Genomic DNA, 18,047 nt, shown 5'->3' with positions numbered 1-18,047 from the left:
ACATACATAAAATCAATAGATAAATGAAAGAATCCTAACATGTCAAAGGGAAGATTTGCATTCCTTTCCTATACTAGAAACAGAGACACATGAAAAGTGCAATTGTGAGAAGGCATTATCTCCATATTCATCTTTTTTCTATTGCCTCTCCTACAGGCTGCACTGACCAAATATTCCAAGGGGGCTTCTCAGCTAAGAGCAAAGGAGCCATGATGTCCCCTCATCTTCTCCTGTGCTCTAGCAAAAAGACTTACAACTTGACCAGGATATAGCCAACAGAACAATCTATATTGATTATGGGAGGTATTACGGAAGTCAAGGCACAGCTTGAAAGAAAATAGTAAAAGGTCAATTTGAGAAGTTCCCGAGTGAGATAAAAACAGGGGAAATGTGCAAAACAATTTTTTCCATGCTTATTTTTCAAATAATTTTCCTTTCCCCTTCTCTCCTTTCCCTTCTTCAACTTACAGATTAAACTAATCAAAACATATGTTTTAATTCCCCTTATATGACATTTATAACAACAGAAGATGGTAAATATCAAATGGGTTATTTTCAGTCCAATAAACCTGTGAAAGAAATTGGAAAACATTTTAATTATGGAGGATCTGACATGCAGAACACAACAGCAAACCTTGCTTTAAAAAAAAGCTTCAAGCTAAAATGGTTCCAACCTGAATAGATAAGCTTTTTACAGAAATCTGTCCAGCTTCCTGTATCTTTCTCTTCACTTGTTGGAGGATTAATCTTGAGCTGCTTCCCAACGAAATTTCGGCAGGTTATCTTAAAAAAGGAAAACAAATATTACTTAGACAGGTATCTATAGCTAAAAAGTTAGCTTACTTATTTTTCAGTTGTCAAAAAAAAAAAAAGTACAAAAGGATGCTACAAATAAAAACTAGCAGAGTAGCATTTGATCATGAGAACCTTCAGGGAAAAAAGCTGCTACATACCGCTTTATATTTCTTTTGTACAGCACAGCTGGAAGAGCTTTAGGCAAATTATGTAGAGAAATTAAAACACGATTTTCTGATATTCTATAAATCCACAAGTCTAAATATATCTTCCATTATGCAAGTTAGAACATATCTAAAATATAGGCTGCTTTTCCAGTGGCTGAGTTTTTCACCCTACCCATAATTAATGCAATTTAAACTTCCCTGGTGAAGTTTTTCAGAACTAACTTCCTCTGTAATATTTTAAAAATTTATTTTCTAACAGATACTTAAGTCCTAAAATTGTAAAATATCTGAAATCAGAAAAACTTTACACAAAAAGAAATTCTTTTAAAAGGCCTAAGAACCTCTTCTCTCTGTTTCTCCATTCCTACTCCTTGAACTAACCTATTTCTCAAAATACAGACCTCCTTGGGGCGCCTGGGTGGCGCAGTCGGTTAAGCGTCCGACTTCAGCCAGGTCACGATCTCGCGGTCCGTGAGTTCGAGCCCCGCGTCAGGCTCTGGGCTGATGGCTCAGAGCCTGGAGCCTATTTCCGATTCTGTGTTTCCCCCTCTCTCTGCCCCTCCCCTGTTCATGCTCTGTCTCTCTCTGTCCCAAAAATAAATAAACATTGAAAAAAAAATTAAAAAAAAAAATACAGACCTCCTTGAATCTCAGTCTGATGTAGATGCTGTACACGTGTGTACATCTCAGTCTGATGTAGACTGTCCCTTGTAGGTGTGTGTACAATGAGACATAAACAGTCTAATAAAATGCAAATTCCTTCCCATGGCCTATTAAGGCCCTATTTGACCTAGTCCTTCCCCTCTCCCAGCTTCATTAAATAAATATTATGTGTCAGTCACTACTCTAAGCTCAAGGATAATACAGTGAACAAAGTAAACCAAAGTTCCTACTTTATAGAACTTATTCTAGAGGAAGTAGAAATCCAATAAACAAAACAGAGAAGTACATTATAGAGTATATTGAAGAGTTATAAACACTGTAGACAGAAATAGAGCAAACAGGTACATAAATTTATACTGGATAAATTTATCTCATACAGAATATCTCATAAATTTCTTTTTCTCATATAGAAAGTGACGTTTAGCAAGGACTAGAGAAAGGTGAATAAAAATCAGTGTGGATATTGGAGGTGGGGGGGGGGGGGGGAGCAATGTTCCAAGCAGGGGAGCAGCAAACGCAAGAATACCAAGACAGGAACGTCTTAAAGAACAGAGCACTCCCCTGAATGCTGCAGGGGAGTAATAAGAGATGAGTCACTGAAATCACAGGGGGATATGTGGAACATTAAGGCTATGATAAAGATGTTCACTTTATCTCTGAATCAGATGGGAAGCTGCTATAGGGTGTAAAAAGGAGGAATGACATGATCTGATTTAGGGTTTTAAAAGGTCATTCTTTTTTGTTTTTTTTCAACGTTTATTTATTTTTGGGACAGAGAGAGACAGAGCATGAACAGGGGAGGGGCAGAGAGAGAGGGAGACACAGAATCAGAAACAGGCTCCAGGCTCTGAGCCATCAGCTCAGAGCCTGACGCGGGGCTCGAACTCACGGACCGCGAGATCGTGACCTGGCTGAAGTCGGACGCTTAACCGACTGCGCCACCCAGGTGCCCCAAAAGATGACATTGATTAGGTAATATGATGGTTTTTTGATGGGTCAACTTGGTTAAGCTGAACTATGAGAACAAAGGGAGGGAAGTATCCATTTTGTAGCATACACACACATCATCCCAGCTATTCATACACTAATATAGCTGCCACTATGAAGGGATTTTGCCGGTACTAATTAAGGTCCCTAATAAATTTGCTTTAAGCTAAAGAGATTATCTTCAGTGGGCCTGACCTAAGCAGGTGAGTCCTTGATGTGCTGGAGGTCTCCCGACTCCAATCTCCAAACAGCATGCAGGTCTACAACTGCTTTCTCCTCACTGCATCATCCCTCACAACTGCCTAAGGGTAAAAGCTTCTGGCTATACCTGTAGGGTTCCTTCCTCCTCATGATCCTGACTGCCCACCTTACAATTGTGGACTTGTCTGGCCAGCCCCCACAATCACATAAACCAATTCTGCATAATAAATCTTGATAGATGACAGATAGAAAAATAGATAGACAGATAGATAATAGATCTTACTAGTTCTGCTTCTCTGACTGAACCCTGACAGATACAGGCAATTACGTGTCAACACCGTATTCAGGAGAAAGCTCTAGACTGGAGCTGTAATTTCAAGAGCCATTATCATAAAGATGGTACTTAGAGCCACAGACTGAATTAGCTCCCCAAAGGAGAGTATGAGACACTGGGGAGAAGAGGAAGAAGCAAAGCCCTCCTCCTTTTACCCTCTCCCGCATCTGCTCCATTGCAGTCATCCAGTCCTTCTTTCTGTCCTACCTCAGGGCCTTTGCCCTTGTCCTAACCTTGGGCTGGAACTCTCTTTCTTTTGTATGACTGGCTATTTCTCATCAGATGTTACCATCTCCAAGAGGCCTTCCAGATCACCCTTGCCAAAGTTTCCACCTCCCACCCCACCTATCTCATTGACCGATTTTATTCTCTTCAGAAAATTGATAATGATCATAAATCTTTTTACATATCTGTTTACATGTTTATTATCTGGCCTTACCTCTACCCCCCAAAATTAAACTCCATAAAGCAAGAACTTAGACTGTATTCTCATTGCATGAAACATGCAGGGATCAAGAATATGCAAGGGCCATAAGGAATCTCTGTGAGAAGAAGAAAATGGAGTCCCCATTGTGTGATTGCAACACCACAAGCACACAGACTGGTTTGTGAGGCAGGGACTGGATTTCAGCCCTCACATATACCAGGGGCCCTTGGGCAGGACACAGTCTGTAAAACTGTATGCAATGGCTCTGGTATTAGATAGTTGATACACATCTATTAAATTAATAAATGAAACAATCTACTTCCCTTTCCTCTACCTAACTCAAAGCTGCACCATGACTTTCACGGACCTTAGACAGTTTTGCCCTCATGAGTCCACACCTTCACCAAAAATATCAAAAATTATATTTTATGACTCTGTTGGCATAAATACAAGTGTATTAATAGTAAAAATTAAGACATTTTCTTTGACCTAAAAGTTACTCTTTGTCTTCATATTTAAAAAATTAAAAAATGGAGTGGGCCTCTGAAAGTATTGTGGCTCTAGACATTGTCCCCTCTGTGTCTATCAAATATATCAGCTCTGATCTGAATATAAGTTTCCTATGGACAAGGACTTAATTTTTGTTTACCCTGTATCTGGAAAATGCTGACACATAGCAGGCTTTCGATAATGTTTGTTGCTATGAATGATAAATGCCTCAGTGAAAATAATACTTATCTGATCCCTAAATCTTTGTATTTAATATGTACACTCATTAGAAGTCACAACTGCATGAATAACAGAGCCAAACTCACCTTCTCTTCATATTCAGCTTCATATCTTGCACAAGGTTGTTGGGTAACATCTGGGCCATTGAACTTGGATATTCTTAGAAGAAGCTGGCGCTGTGCATATACGAGGAGCGGTGTCACTTGCTCTGTGTATCTCTCACTAGACAGGGGTAGAAATACATTGAAAAGGAGACATTCATTAAAATACATTTTTAAAACTAACGCTTGTCACTTTCATTTGCCCTTACAGTGATACTTACTGTGAAATTGTATTGAACTGGATGGCAAGTGATACTAGTGTCTCCCATTTTTCCACTTGATATAAAACCTCCAGAGACTTTAACACAAAGTCATGGATCCATTTCAAATCAACCACATTTACATCATCCAACGGATCCTCAAAATTAAGGCTAGAACCACCATTATCATTTTTAATATTTCCATAGCAGCTTGGAACACTGAACTCTCCTTTTTCTTCAATAACCTGCAAGTAGCACATGGAAAAATAATTGTGTATTTTCAGATTTTACTACACGCTTTTTCCGGAAACCAAATGTGATAAAAATATAACATAGAAAAGAACTGAAGACAGAAAAATTGAAATGTTTTTATTATGCAAATCCAAGCTATTCAACAGAACTTTCTATGATGATGGAAATGTGCTGTCTGTGTTGTTTGATGCGGTAGCCACTAAGCATGTGTGGATACTGGAGCTATTGAAAAATGACTATTGCAGCTGGATTTTTAATTTTACTTAATCTTAATTAAGTTTAAATTTAAATAGCCACATACAGTCTAGTCATTACCACATTAGATAGCACAGACTGAGGTCTATACTTCCTGGTACACAGTCACTATCTATGTAAGTAAGGATATTAAACCAATAAGATTAAGTTTTGAGGAAGAACAGGTTTGAGTATATACAAATAATTAAGTTTCCATAATACATTGGTTGCATTCATCAGTTTGCAGCATAATATGTCCAATTTCCCAGTGCAAAGGTCAAACCTATGGAGAAGGAAATGTAGAAAACACAGTTTTTGCCTAAGTTAAAGAGATACCATGTAACTAATATATTAATTTCCCATGAGTCCCTGATGCATTTGTGTATACCCCTAGAAATTCTTGAGACAAACAAAACCCCTTAAATCCACCTATAAGCCAGGTTGCAGCCCAACAAATAGTTGGGTAACACAAGACCAGCCCCTCTTAAGCTGGTGTTACCATTAAGCATAATCCATGCATAGGGAAAGTAAGGTATCAACAAAAGTAGAGGAAACATCTCTAACAAGATTCATGGTCCTTGAAGTTGGAAGAAACCTAGGGAGTCATCTGGCTGTGCACTGCAATATGTACACCTCAAGTCAGGCTGTGTAGGTGTAAATAATAGTTGTGTCACATGTGACCTATGTGAATTTGCCTTCTTAGCATGGTCCTTGCACATGGGACATACTCAATAGGATGTAGTTTCCATTTTATTGATGTTATGAGCTCCATCCCTCTAATCCACTGATTCTACAGTAAGACTTCCAGCAGCAAAGAGCTGCATAAAGAGCTATCTCCATTTCCTTTACCTCAGGGTTCCAAGTGGAGGCACTCTTGGCCTTTACTCAATCCTCTTGGTAAGTGTGGAAGAACTCAAGCCTGTCCCACTCAACTTTTCCCAGGTGGCTGCTCTATCAGAACATGCCTGCCTATAGGATGACACATTCTTCCTTTAGACATGGGTAAATTTCCTGGGCCAGGCTGAAATAACTTTCCCTGGGCCATCCCCAAAGAAGAGGGGTATCTGCTATCGGTTAGTCAGGCCTAGATCTACATGGTAAGTTTACTCCTGGGATGAGGGATAAGGAAGACCTCTGTGGTTTCTAAATATTCCAATATAGTCTTTATCAACAACAAAGCTGATATTGTACCTCCAATCATCAAGAGGGAAAAAAGTATTATCTATTTACTTCCTAATTTTGGTAACATTACCTAACAACATTGAGAAATAAACAGGAATGGCATTTGGGGTCAAAATAGCATATGGAAAGTGAAGTTTCTGGCATGGTAAAGACAAGTCATTTAGTTCTGAAGATTAAGTATGGGCCATGTGTAATTTTTAAAAACTTTTTCTTAAAAAAAATTTCTAACACTTACTAACTATAATAATATAATCCCACCTAACAAAGGATATTAACACAAAAATCCTCCAAAATGTTACTGAATAATTACTGCTCACATTTTCTTCAGATCTTATAAATTTTTTGATTGCCTTAGTTTGAAATGGGATCCATTTCAAATGGATAAGGTCCAAACATTGCAATTATTTATGTCTTTTAAGGCTTTTTTTTTTTTTTAACCTGTAGGCTCCATTTCCTCTTTTTATACTTCAATTTTTTGATGAAGAAGCCAGGTTATTTGCCCTGTAGAGTTCCCATAGTCTGGATTTTACTGATGCATCCCCACAGTTTCATTCTAAATGTTTCTCTGCCCCCTGGATTTGGTTAGATTTAATTGCTTGGTTAGATTTATGCTTGCTCTGATTTATTGTTTTCCAACAAGTGTACTTCACAGGTATACATCATCCTCCCATGAATTCATAAAGAATTGCAAAATCCTTATATGAATTTCAACATTCTTTCTTCATTTCTTACCTGAAAATTCTATAAAGAAAAATTTCTCTTCATCAACTATCAACTATTTGGTATGGTTCATATATGAAAGGTAATCAGCCTTTTTTATTCACCAAGGAGTCCTGTTTCTTTTAGTGGGAGACAGTTTTTAAAGAACATATCTGGGTGCTGAGATTTGTCACTTTTTTGAGTCCTTTAAATTGCTTTGACACCTTTGTAAAATATTGACCATATGTATGAGTCTATTTTTAAGATTCTCTATTTATTCCATTGATCTGTTTCTCTCTTTATGCCAATATCATGCTCTCCTAATTACTACAGCATTGATAAGCCTTGAAGTCAGGTAATGAGTTCTCAAATTTGTTCTTGTTATTTATTTTCTTTAAATTTTTATTCACTTATTTTGAGAGAGAGAGAGAGAGAGAGAGAGCACACACGCATGCATGTGGAAGGGCAGAGAGAGGGAGAAAGAGAGAGAGAGAGAGAGAGAGAGGAGGGAGGGAGAGAGAGAGAGAGAGAGAGAGAGAGAGAGAGAGAATCCTAATCAGGCTCCACACTGTCAGCACAGAGCCCAATGTGGGGCTCAAACTCACAAACCTTGAGATCATGACCCGAGCAGAAACCAAGAGTAGGATGTTTAGCTGACTGAGCCATCCAGGCACCCCTAAATTTGTTCTTTTTAAAGATTTTCTTGGCCATTCACTTTTCTTTGCATTTGCTTATAAATTTTAAAATGAACTGTCAATTTGCACCCCCCAAAAAAATGTCTGTTGGAATTTTCATTGGGATTTTACTGAATCGATAGACCAAATTGGAAGTAAATGATATCCTAGCAGTATTAAGTCTTTTGGTTCATGAACATGATACATCTCTGTGTATATTTAGGTCTTCTTTTATTTTTTTTTTTTTGCAATGTTTTATAATTTTCAGTGTAAAAATCTTACAGAAATTTCATTAGATATATTCTTAGATATTTGATATTTTGAATGGTATTTTTAAAATTTCATTTCCTAGTTGCTTTCCACTCAAAGAAATACAATTTATTTTTGTTATACTGACTTTATGGGCTGTTATTTTAGTAGTTCTAGTAGTTGCTTTTTAGAGGCCTAAAGAGTTGGAATTTTCTATATAAAAATTCATAGTGTTCCTTTCTAATCTGCATGTCTTTTGTTTCTTTATCTGCCCTATTGCACTTGTCAGGATATCTGGCATGATATTGAACAAAAGTGGTATGAGCAGACGTCCTTACTTTTTCCCAGTCTTTGAGGGAAACACACAATAATTTCACCATTAAGTATGATGTTAACAGTAGATACTAATTTTTATCAGGTATTCTTAGTTTCCTGAGAGTCTCTAACATCAGTGACATTGCTTTTGTTTTGCTTCCAACTGTATTAGTCTCTTATTATTCTTTTGATAATCTCTTCCAGAGTTAACTACTTCTGTTTTGAGGTAATAAAATGTATAATGATCCACTTCACATTTGGTGCTCTATGTATATGGTCTTTTCCTTTATTTCAACTTAGAATTAAGACTTATAATTCTTGTTTTTTGTTTTTTGTTTTCATTTATCAGTCCCAAAAGTAGTTTTCCCCGTAGAAATTATCTGAACATAGTCTTATGCTTTCTAGTAGTAGTCTACAGCCAGGCTCTATCTTTCTAAGAACACTAGAAGACACTTAGTTTATTTTTTTTCAATATATGAAGTTTATTGTCAAATTGGTTTCCATACAACACCCAGTGCTCATCCCAAAAGGTGCCCTCTTCAATACCCATTACCCACCCTCCCCTCCCTCCCACCCCCCATCAACCCTCAGTTTGTTCTCAGTTTTTCAGAGTCTCTTATTCTTTGGCTCTCTTCCACTCTAACCTCTTTTTTTTTTCCTTCCCCATGGGTTTCTGTTAAGTTTCTCAGGATCCACATAAGAGTGAAACCATATGGTATCTGTCTTTCTCTGTATGGCTTATTTCACTTAGCGTAACACTCTCCAGTTCCATCCATGTTGCTACAAAGGGCCATATTTCATTCTTTCTCATTGTCACGTAGTACTCCATTGTGTATATAAACCACAATTTCTTTATCCATTCATCAGGTGATGGACATTTAGGCTTTTTCCATAATTTGGCTATTGTTGAGAGTGCTGCTATAAACATTGGGGTACAAGTGTCCCTATGCATCAGTACTCCTGTATCCCTTGGGTAAATTCCTAGCAGTGCTATTGCTGGGTCATAGGGTAGATCTATTTTTAATTTTTTGAGGAACCTCCACACTGCTTTCCAGAGCGGCTGCACCAATTTGCATTCCCACCAACAGTGCAAGAGGGTTCCCGTTTCTCCACATCCTCTCCAGCATCTATAGTCTCCTGATTCATTCATTTTGGCCACTCTGACTGGCGTGAGGTGGTATCTCAGTGTGGTTTTGATTTGTATTTCCCTGATGAGGAGCAACGTTGAGCATCTTTTCATGTGCCTGTTGGCCATCCGGATGTCTTCTTTAGAGAAGTGTCTATTCATGTTTTCTGCCCATTTCTTCACTGGGTTATTTGTTTATCGGGTGTTGAGTTTGGTGAGCTCTTTATAGATTTTGGATACTAGCCCTTTGTCCAATATGTCATTTGCAAATATCTTTTCCTATCCCGTTGGTTGCCTTTTAGTCTTGTTGGTTGTTTCCTTTGCTGTGCAGAAGCTTTTTATCTTCATAAGGTCCCAGTAATTCACTTTTGCTTTTAATTCCCTTGCCTTTGGGGATGTGTCAAGTAAGAAATTGCTACGGCTGAGGTCAGAGAGGTCTTTTCCTGCTTTCTCCTCTAAGGTTTTAATGGTTTCCTGTCTCACATTCAGGTCCTTTATCCATTTATTTTTGTGAATGGTGTGAGAAAGTGGTCTAGTTTCAATCTTCTGCATGTTGCTGTCCAGTTCTCCCAGCACCATTTGTTAAAGAGACTGTCTTTGTTCCATTGGATGTTCTTTCCTGCTTTGTCAAAGATGAGTTGGCCATACGTTTGTGGGTCTAGTTCTGGGGTTTCTATTCTATTCCATTGGTCTATGTGTCTGTTTTTGTGCCAATACCATGCTGTCTTGATAATTACAGCTTTGTAGTAGAGGCTAAAGTCCGGGATTGTGATGCCTCCTGCTTTGGTCTTCTTCTTCAAAATTACTTTGGCTATTTGGGGCCTTTTGTGGTTCCATATGAATTTTAGGATTGCTTGTTCTAGTTTCGAGAAGAATGCTGGTGCAATTTTGATTGGGATTGCATTGAATGTGTAGATAGCTTTGGGTAGTATTGACATTTTGACAATATTTATTCTTCTAATCCATGAGCACGGAATGTTTTTCCATTTCTTTATATCTTCTTCAATTTCCTTCATAAGCTTTCTATAGTTTTCAGCATACAGATCTTTCACATCTTTGGCTTAGGTTTACTCCTAGGTATTTTATGATTCTTGGTGCAATTGGATCAGTTTCTTTATTTGTCTTTCTGTTGCTTCATTGTTAGTGTATAAGAATGCAACTGATTTCTGGACATTGATTTTGTATCCTGCAACCTTGCTAAATTCATGTATCAGTTCTAGCAGACTTCTGGTGGAGTCTATCGGATTTTCCATGTATAATATCATGTCATCTGCAAAAAGTGAAAGCTTAACTTCATCTTTGCCAATTTTGATGCCTTTGATTTCCTTTTGTTGTCTGACTGCTGATGCTAGAACTTCCAACACTATGTTAAACAACAGCGGTGAGAGTGGGCATCCCTGTCGTGTTCCTGATCTCAGGGAAAAAGCTCTCAGGTTTTCCCCATTGAGGATGATGTTGGCTGTGGGCTTTTCATAAATGGCTTTTATGATCTTTAAGTATGTTCCTTCTATCCCGACTTTCTCAAGGGTTTTTATTAAGAAAGTTGCTGAATTTTGTCAAAGGCCTTTTCTGCATCGATTGACAGGATCATATGGTTCTTATCTTTCCTTTTATTAATGTGATGTATCACATTGATTGATTTGCGAATGTTGAACCAGCCCTGCATCCCAGGGATGAATCCCACTTGATCATGGTGCATAATTCTTTTTATATGCTGTTGAATTCGATTTGCTAGTATCTTATTGAGAATTTTTGCATCCATATTCATCAGGGATATTGGCCTGTAGTTCTCTTTTTTTGCTGGGTCTCTGTCTGGTTTAGGAATCAAAGTAATACTGGCTTCATAGAATGAGTCTGGAAGTTTTCCTTCCCTTTCTATTTTTTGGAATAGCTTGAGAAGGATAGGTATCATCTCTGCTTTAAACGTCTGGTAGAACTCCCCTGGGAAGCCATCTGGTCCTGGACTCTTATTTGTTGGGAGATTTTTGATGACTGATTCAATTTCTTCACTGGTTATGGGTCTGTTCAAGCTTTATATTTCCTCCTGATTGAGTTTTGGAAGCGTGTGGGTGTTTAGGAATTTGTCCATTTCTTCCAGGTTGTCCAGTTTGTTGGAATATAATTTTTCATAGTATTCCCTGATAATTGCTTGTATCTCTGAGAGATTGGTTGTAATAATTCCATTTTCATTCATGATTTTATCTATTTGGGTCATTTCCCTTTTCTTTATCAATTTTGTTTATTTTTTCAAAAAACCAACTCTTGGTTTCGTTGATCTGCTCTACAGTGTTTTTAGATTCTATATTGTTTATATCTGCTCTGATCTTTATTATTTCTCTTCTTCTGCTGGATTTAGGCTGAGAAGACACTTCGTTCAAACACCCATTAAGTAAGAGATATTGTCTCAGGTAAGTTTAAATGCATTTTGTTTTTAGGTAACCAATATGATATGTTTTTTTCTTTAAGAAAAATGACCCCACTCCAAATAAATCAACATCAAAATAAATGAAGAGATCAAGATGACATCACCCAATTGTTTAAGTCCTGGTGTTGTGTGGATGGGTGAAAAGCAGCAGCCAGTTATGATGATGGATGATGGATCCAAAGTAATTGCCATTTTGTTAACATTTTTTCATTTCTAAACCATCCTTAAAGAAAATCATATATGGGGTCACATCATCCTCACGGTAGCCCAGCAGAGCAACCTTGCTATCTGGATTCATGTTTTCACCAATAAGGAACCAGTAGTTTTTGAAATTAGCAAAGATGTGTTTGATTTGTCTGCAGCCTCTGTTATAAAAGGTTTTACACTTTCCAGTCTCTGTTCTTCAAGTTTGCCTTACACTGATTTCCTATTATCTACGATGTATTTTTTGTAGGCTTTGTTTGTGAAGCTTCTTTTCTGCTAAGTAATGGTTCCTGACAATATCAATGTCAACAATTACTGTGTTTTCAGGACCTTCACCTTGGGGGCCTTCAGCAGAGTACATTTCCATCAATGATACCTTCTGTCCTACTGACCATCTTCCCCTTCACCTCCAGGCACAGCCCATTCGCAACCTCCTGAATCCTGTAGATGTCAAAGAATATGTCATCATGGCTGATGAGGTCTGGGTAGATAATCATGATGGTGAGCAGAGAAAGAGGACAGCATCCCTGGCTTAGCAGGAACCCAGAGCTCAGAAAAAGAGCAGTGCAGCTGGAGCAGCACTCAAGGGGAGGGGACTGGTGGAAAAAGCAATATCAAATTTTGTAAATGCTTTTGCTGTATCCATTTCAATAGCCATATAATTTGTCTCCTTTATCCTGTTAATATGGTGAATGCCCTTGATTGATCTTTAAATGTTAACCTTACATTTCTGGGATAAACCTACTTGATCATCATTTGTATAACTGTACATATTATATACCTCATTTGCATATTTTATATATTTTTGGGATTGATCTGATAATATTTAATTAAGGATTTTTGTGTCTATGTTCATGGGTGATGTGGTTCATTCATTTCTTTTTGAAATACCTGTCAGTGTTAAGCTGGCTTTGTTGCTAAAAAAAATTTGGTATATGATTTATTAGTTTCTCCTTATATGTTTACTAGAATTCTGCAGCAAAATATTCTGTGCATGGAGTTTTCTTTATCTCAAAGTTCCTAATTATAAATTGTTTGTTTAATATATTTAGGGCAATTCAATTTTTCTATTGCTTCTTGTATCAGATTTGTTAAGTTCTGCTTTCCAATAAACATGTTCATTTTATCTAAGTTATCAAATCCATTAGTAAAAGTGGGTAATAATATTCTCTCATTTTTCTTTTAATATCTATAGGATCTGTAGTTATATCCCTCTTTCATCACTCTTGTCAGTAATTTATGCTTTTCTTTCCTTTTGTTCTTCACTTTTGTTCTTCAATTTTATCCTAGGATTGTGCCAATTTTAATACTCTTTTCAAAGGATCAATTTATTAACTTTATTAATTTTGTTTTGTTTTATATCTAATTTATTTCTGCTCTTATCTTTTCATTTCTTATTTCATTTGTCTTTTTTACTTACTTTGGATTTAATTTGCTCTTATTTTTCAAGCTCCTATAGGTGCACACTTAGATAACTGATGTTATATCTTTCTCCTTTTCTATTAAATGGCTAAAGTTATTAAGTTCCCTCTAAGCACCAGTTTATTTGCATCCCACAAAATTTGATACGTTACCATCAGTTTGAAATATTTTTAAATTTCTCTTTTGTTTTTTTCTTTGACCCATGGATTATGTAGAACTGTGTGGTTTAATTTCCAGATACTTGGAGAGTTTTCTTCCTAATTTTTATTAATCTATTCATAAGGTAATGGTCGGAGAACATACTCTTTTAAGATTTTAGTCTTTTAAACTTTAATATGACTTAGTTTTTTACTCTGCATATGATCCACCTTGGTAAGCACACCACGTGCACTTGTGCTCTGTTTCCAATCCACCTACATGTGGGTTGCACTTCAATTCTTACACTAACTACCTACCCAGAACTAAGGTCAGACTCCCTACATTTACAGAATCAGTCCTCCACAAAACTGTCCTTACTTCAGATGTTAGCCACAAGTCTCAGGATGCCTGCACTTCTGACTAACAAGCTATAAATTTAGGGGTTTCCATAACCCCCTCGGGTTCAATAATTGGCTAGCACTCACTTAAAACACTATACTTGGGATTACAGTTTTATTATAAAAGATACAACTCAGGAACAGCGAAATGAAAGAGGTACCCAGACTGGAAGAGTCCTGGATAAGGAGTTTCCATGCCCTGTCCCCATGGAGTCAGGCTACAAGTGCCTAATACATCAACGCTTTCACCAACCTGGAAGCTCTTCAAGTATACTTTTAATATCTGTTATTAGGAACATATACATTTATGATTAGTGTGTCTTCCTAATTAATTGAACCTCTTCTCATTAGGAAATGTCTCTCATTATCTGTCAAAAGACTCCTTGATTTAAAGGTTATTCTCTCTAATATTATGAAGTCTTACCAGTTTTTTTATACTTAATGCATTCACGGTAATATCTCTTTCCACTGTCTTATTTTCAATCGATTTCTTTACATTCAGATTACTTCTCCTGTGGTCAACTATACATGTCTTTGTTTTTATCCAACAATCTCTGCCTTTTGACTAGGGTGTTTAAACCACTTACATTTAATATAGTTATTGATATAATTGGGTTAGATTTATTATTTTCTACTTGCTTTCTGTTTGGCCCACATATTTTTGTTCCTGTCTCTTTTTTGCTGCCTTCTTTAATTAATTGACCACTGTTTAGTCTTTCATTTCACTGCAATTGATTTTTAGCTATATCTCTTTATCTCTTTTTTGGTAGTTACTCTAAGGATTATTAAATGCATCCTTAAACTTATCACATTCTACATAGAGTTAATATTGTACCACTTTATATTTATATAAAATGTAAACAAAAATGACAGTTTAACTTTATTTACTCTCAGTCTCTTGTGCTATTGTTTTCATATATTTTACACCTGGAATTTTATAAACTCCATGATTCAATGTGCTTATTTGTTTATTAATTTTCAATGTGTTTAGGTTATATTAGGTTTCCATTTTTTCCATTTCATTTTCATGCTTTAAACCACAGGGTGTAGATTTTAAATTGCTGCAAATTCTATGAGATCTGGCATAATAGAACAAGGAAAGATAAAGCAGTGAAGTAAAGAGAAACTGACAAGCTATTTGATCTCACTTGGAGGCTTTTTCTCTGACAAAAAAAGTTGCTATGAGGATTAAATGCATTACAGCTTATGCGGAAGTTGAAGCTCAGTAAGTGTCACTTTCTCTTTCCTTTAAAAAATTGAAATTTCAGGCTAAGATATTTGTAATTAACATCAGTATATGCTGTGCATTGTGAACCAAATAATGAGAAGCAAATGAATTATAGAAAAGCCAAGTAAGAACTCAAGGAAAACATTAACTTCCATTTATTCCAAGCTGCATGGTAAAAATTATTTGAGTACAATAAAAATAATTACCCAAATGCCCTTACCTTAATAGAATTGGTATTTTGCAGTTCTATTAACATGTCAATAAGTAATTCTGCTCCCAAATAGAATGGCAAAACACAGGTACAGAGGAAACCATCCTGGCTAACAGGAAATGTTTTATACAGATCCACTGCTTGTTTAAGAAGTATCTGTAGCTCCTGAGTAAAGTTCCAAAAGGTCCTACAGCTATTCTGAAGCAGAGTCCAATAGCCTCCACGATGAGCAAGAACCTAAGACAAACACAACATTCAAAAGATCCCAAAGTTTCAAAAGTTAGAGATCTCTGAACAACTTCATCTTTCTGCAAAAATAATGTCAATAATAAAAATAACACCATTTATTATGTGTCATTTACATCATTATCTCAGTTAATTCTATCAATAGCTCCTATGAAATAAGTATATACTAGTATTCTACTTAATTTAGAGATAAGGAAACAGAGGCATGGAGCTAACTTGACCAAAGTCATGATCTGCTAAGTGGTCAGCTAGGATTTGCACACCAGGAGTCTGACTCCAATATTCCCATTGTTCTGGGCTCTGGGAATGTGGCAGTGAGCAAAAGTAACTGGGTCTGCCCTTGTGCTACTTCAGTTTCTTAGGGGAGACTGAGACTAGATAAGTAGACAACAATGTAATTTCAGGGAATAATAAGTATTGTAAAGAAAAATAATGCAGAAATGGGTCCGAATTTGACAAGCATGGGAGGATATGTCCTTTTAGATGGAGTGGTCAGGTTTGCTTAAGGAGGTGACATGAGCAGAGACTTGAATGTTGAGTTGAACAAATCATGTGAAGGTGAGAGTAGGGGTGTTGGGAGGAGGAGAACATTTGAAACCAAGGGAGCAGCAAGTGCAAAGGATGGAGGATGAACCTGAGGGATGAGGAAGGGTCAAGCAAGCTCAATGCTGTCAAGATCACAAAGAAGAGACTGGACTGAACAAGCGCAAGATGAACTGAGTTCCAAGAAGAGAGCAGGACCCAGACCTTCCAGGACCCTGAAGCTGGTGGAAAGGATAAGATGCAATGCTTGTGGTCAAGGGGGTTGATGTGGGCTTACTTCACATTTTTTAAGAAATCACCCTCTCCACAGACAAAATGGGAACTCAAGTATTCCAGAAAGGATAGATTTCCCCTCAGTTCTTGAGAGGTTTGAAGCATATGCTATTACTGCTATGAGAAAAAGAAAACTAACTTCTTTATGGCTAATGATTCCAATTCTGAATTTAATAATGCATCATTTAATATTTAAGAAAAAAAAAGAGAAAAGTATTTGAGAGAAGACACAATTGGCCTGTAGAAGTGGGGCATCAGGGCCAAGAGTAGGGCTTTTCTGTAGCCTAGAAAGAGTGTTTCCTGTGCTAGAGAGAATAAAGGGGTCTATGGTGTTCTAGGTGGCAGCAAGACTCCAGAGAGGAACAACTGGTGTCACCAGAGGCCATGTACCAAATATGGCAAGAAAGTGGCACAAGAATATCTGAATATTCATGGAGATTATGTAGACAAGGACAAAGGCTATCTCAGCTCTGAACCAATGGATAACTGATGACTAAAGCAGCTCACCCCTGTCACTGACAACTTGACAACGTGTAAATCCTCAGCACTATGGCAGGCAAACCTCAAAAATGACTGACATGAAATTCAGCAAATTTGGTCTCAAAGTTGAAACTAAAATTATGGATAGTAAGTAAACTAATACAATATATCTTACATGCCCAAAATGATGCCCTGAGATTCATGTCTATTACATTAGCAAATTAGAAAGACCACCTTACCATTGCTCTCCTGCAATATAAAAAGATTTTCATAAAATGATCCAATAGACCCAAATTTGCTGCTCGATCCTTTTCTTTAGTACTAAGACCTGACTGAGAGTCTGAGTCATAAACTGTTTGTGTCTTTGACACATTTTCACCACTCATTCTGGAATTAATAAATGTGAAAAATTCTTCAGCATCTACAATACAAAAATAAAGTATAACATTATTGAAAACAGAAAGTTCCAGAAGACATAGGTGATAAACATCAAATCAGTAATTAAGGTAAGAAATGCTATATAAATTTGGAGGAAGCACAAGATTATCATGGACACAGTGAACCAAGAAAAGTTTCTAGAGAAGGAGGCTCTTAGATTAGGTCTTTAAGGGCAGACATGGTTTAGCTATGTGGGAAGACTATGAGGAAGAACATTCTGGGCAAGGGTGATGGCCAAAGGAACAATGCAGAGGCAGGAGTGTCATGTTTTCTGAGGAACCAATAACAGGATCCCACGGTTCCTTAATTTTCCCCTATACAGTCCATTCCCAGAACACATGGCAAGTAGCATCCCCTGGAGCTGGGCAGTGCAGCAACCATGTCCACTCCTTATCCTGTGGGTGTGGTATAAAGACACAAATTTCTCCTACTACAAACCTTCTTTTAAAACTCTGCATTAAAGAACAAATCTCAGGACACCTGGGTGGCTCAGTCGGTTAAGCATCCAACTTTCTTTTTAATGTTTATTTTTGAGAGAGAGAGAGACAGAGACAGAGACAGAGCATGAGCAGGATAGGGGCAGAGAAAGACAGAGACACAGAATCTGAAGCAGGTTCCAGGCTCCTAGCTGTCAGCACAGAGCCCAACGTGGTGATCGAACTCACAAACTGCGAGATCATGACCTGAGCTGAAGCCAGATGCTTAA

At 37.2% G+C, this 18,047-nt stretch overlaps 1 protein-coding gene and 1 pseudogene across 3 annotated transcripts in view; both read right to left on the bottom strand.

Moving 5' to 3' along the window:
- CFAP54 (cilia and flagella associated protein 54) overlaps nt 1-18,047 on the bottom strand; it is a 291,595-nt gene that overhangs the window by 131,178 nt on the left and 142,370 nt on the right. For all 3 annotated transcript variants that reach the window (XM_045463273.1, XM_045463270.1, XM_045463272.1), the window contains 5 exons: nt 17,143-17,324; nt 15,371-15,598; nt 4,626-4,849; nt 4,390-4,525; nt 675-783 (listed from right to left, as the gene is read on the bottom strand). In XM_045463273.1, coding sequence (XP_045319229.1) covers nt 675-783; nt 4,390-4,525; nt 4,626-4,849; nt 15,371-15,598; nt 17,143-17,324 — 879 coding nt within the window. The remainder of the gene's footprint in view (nt 1-674; nt 784-4,389; nt 4,526-4,625; nt 4,850-15,370; nt 15,599-17,142; nt 17,325-18,047) is intronic.
- LOC123590291 lies at nt 11,845-12,750 on the bottom strand (annotated as a pseudogene).

This window comes from Leopardus geoffroyi, chromosome B4 (assembly GCF_018350155.1).
Source record: "Leopardus geoffroyi isolate Oge1 chromosome B4, O.geoffroyi_Oge1_pat1.0, whole genome shotgun sequence".
Taxonomy (NCBI): domain Eukaryota; kingdom Metazoa; phylum Chordata; class Mammalia; order Carnivora; family Felidae; genus Leopardus; species Leopardus geoffroyi.
The sequence above is the reverse complement of the archived record's forward strand: the minus strand, read 5'-3'. Positions and strand labels throughout refer to the sequence as shown.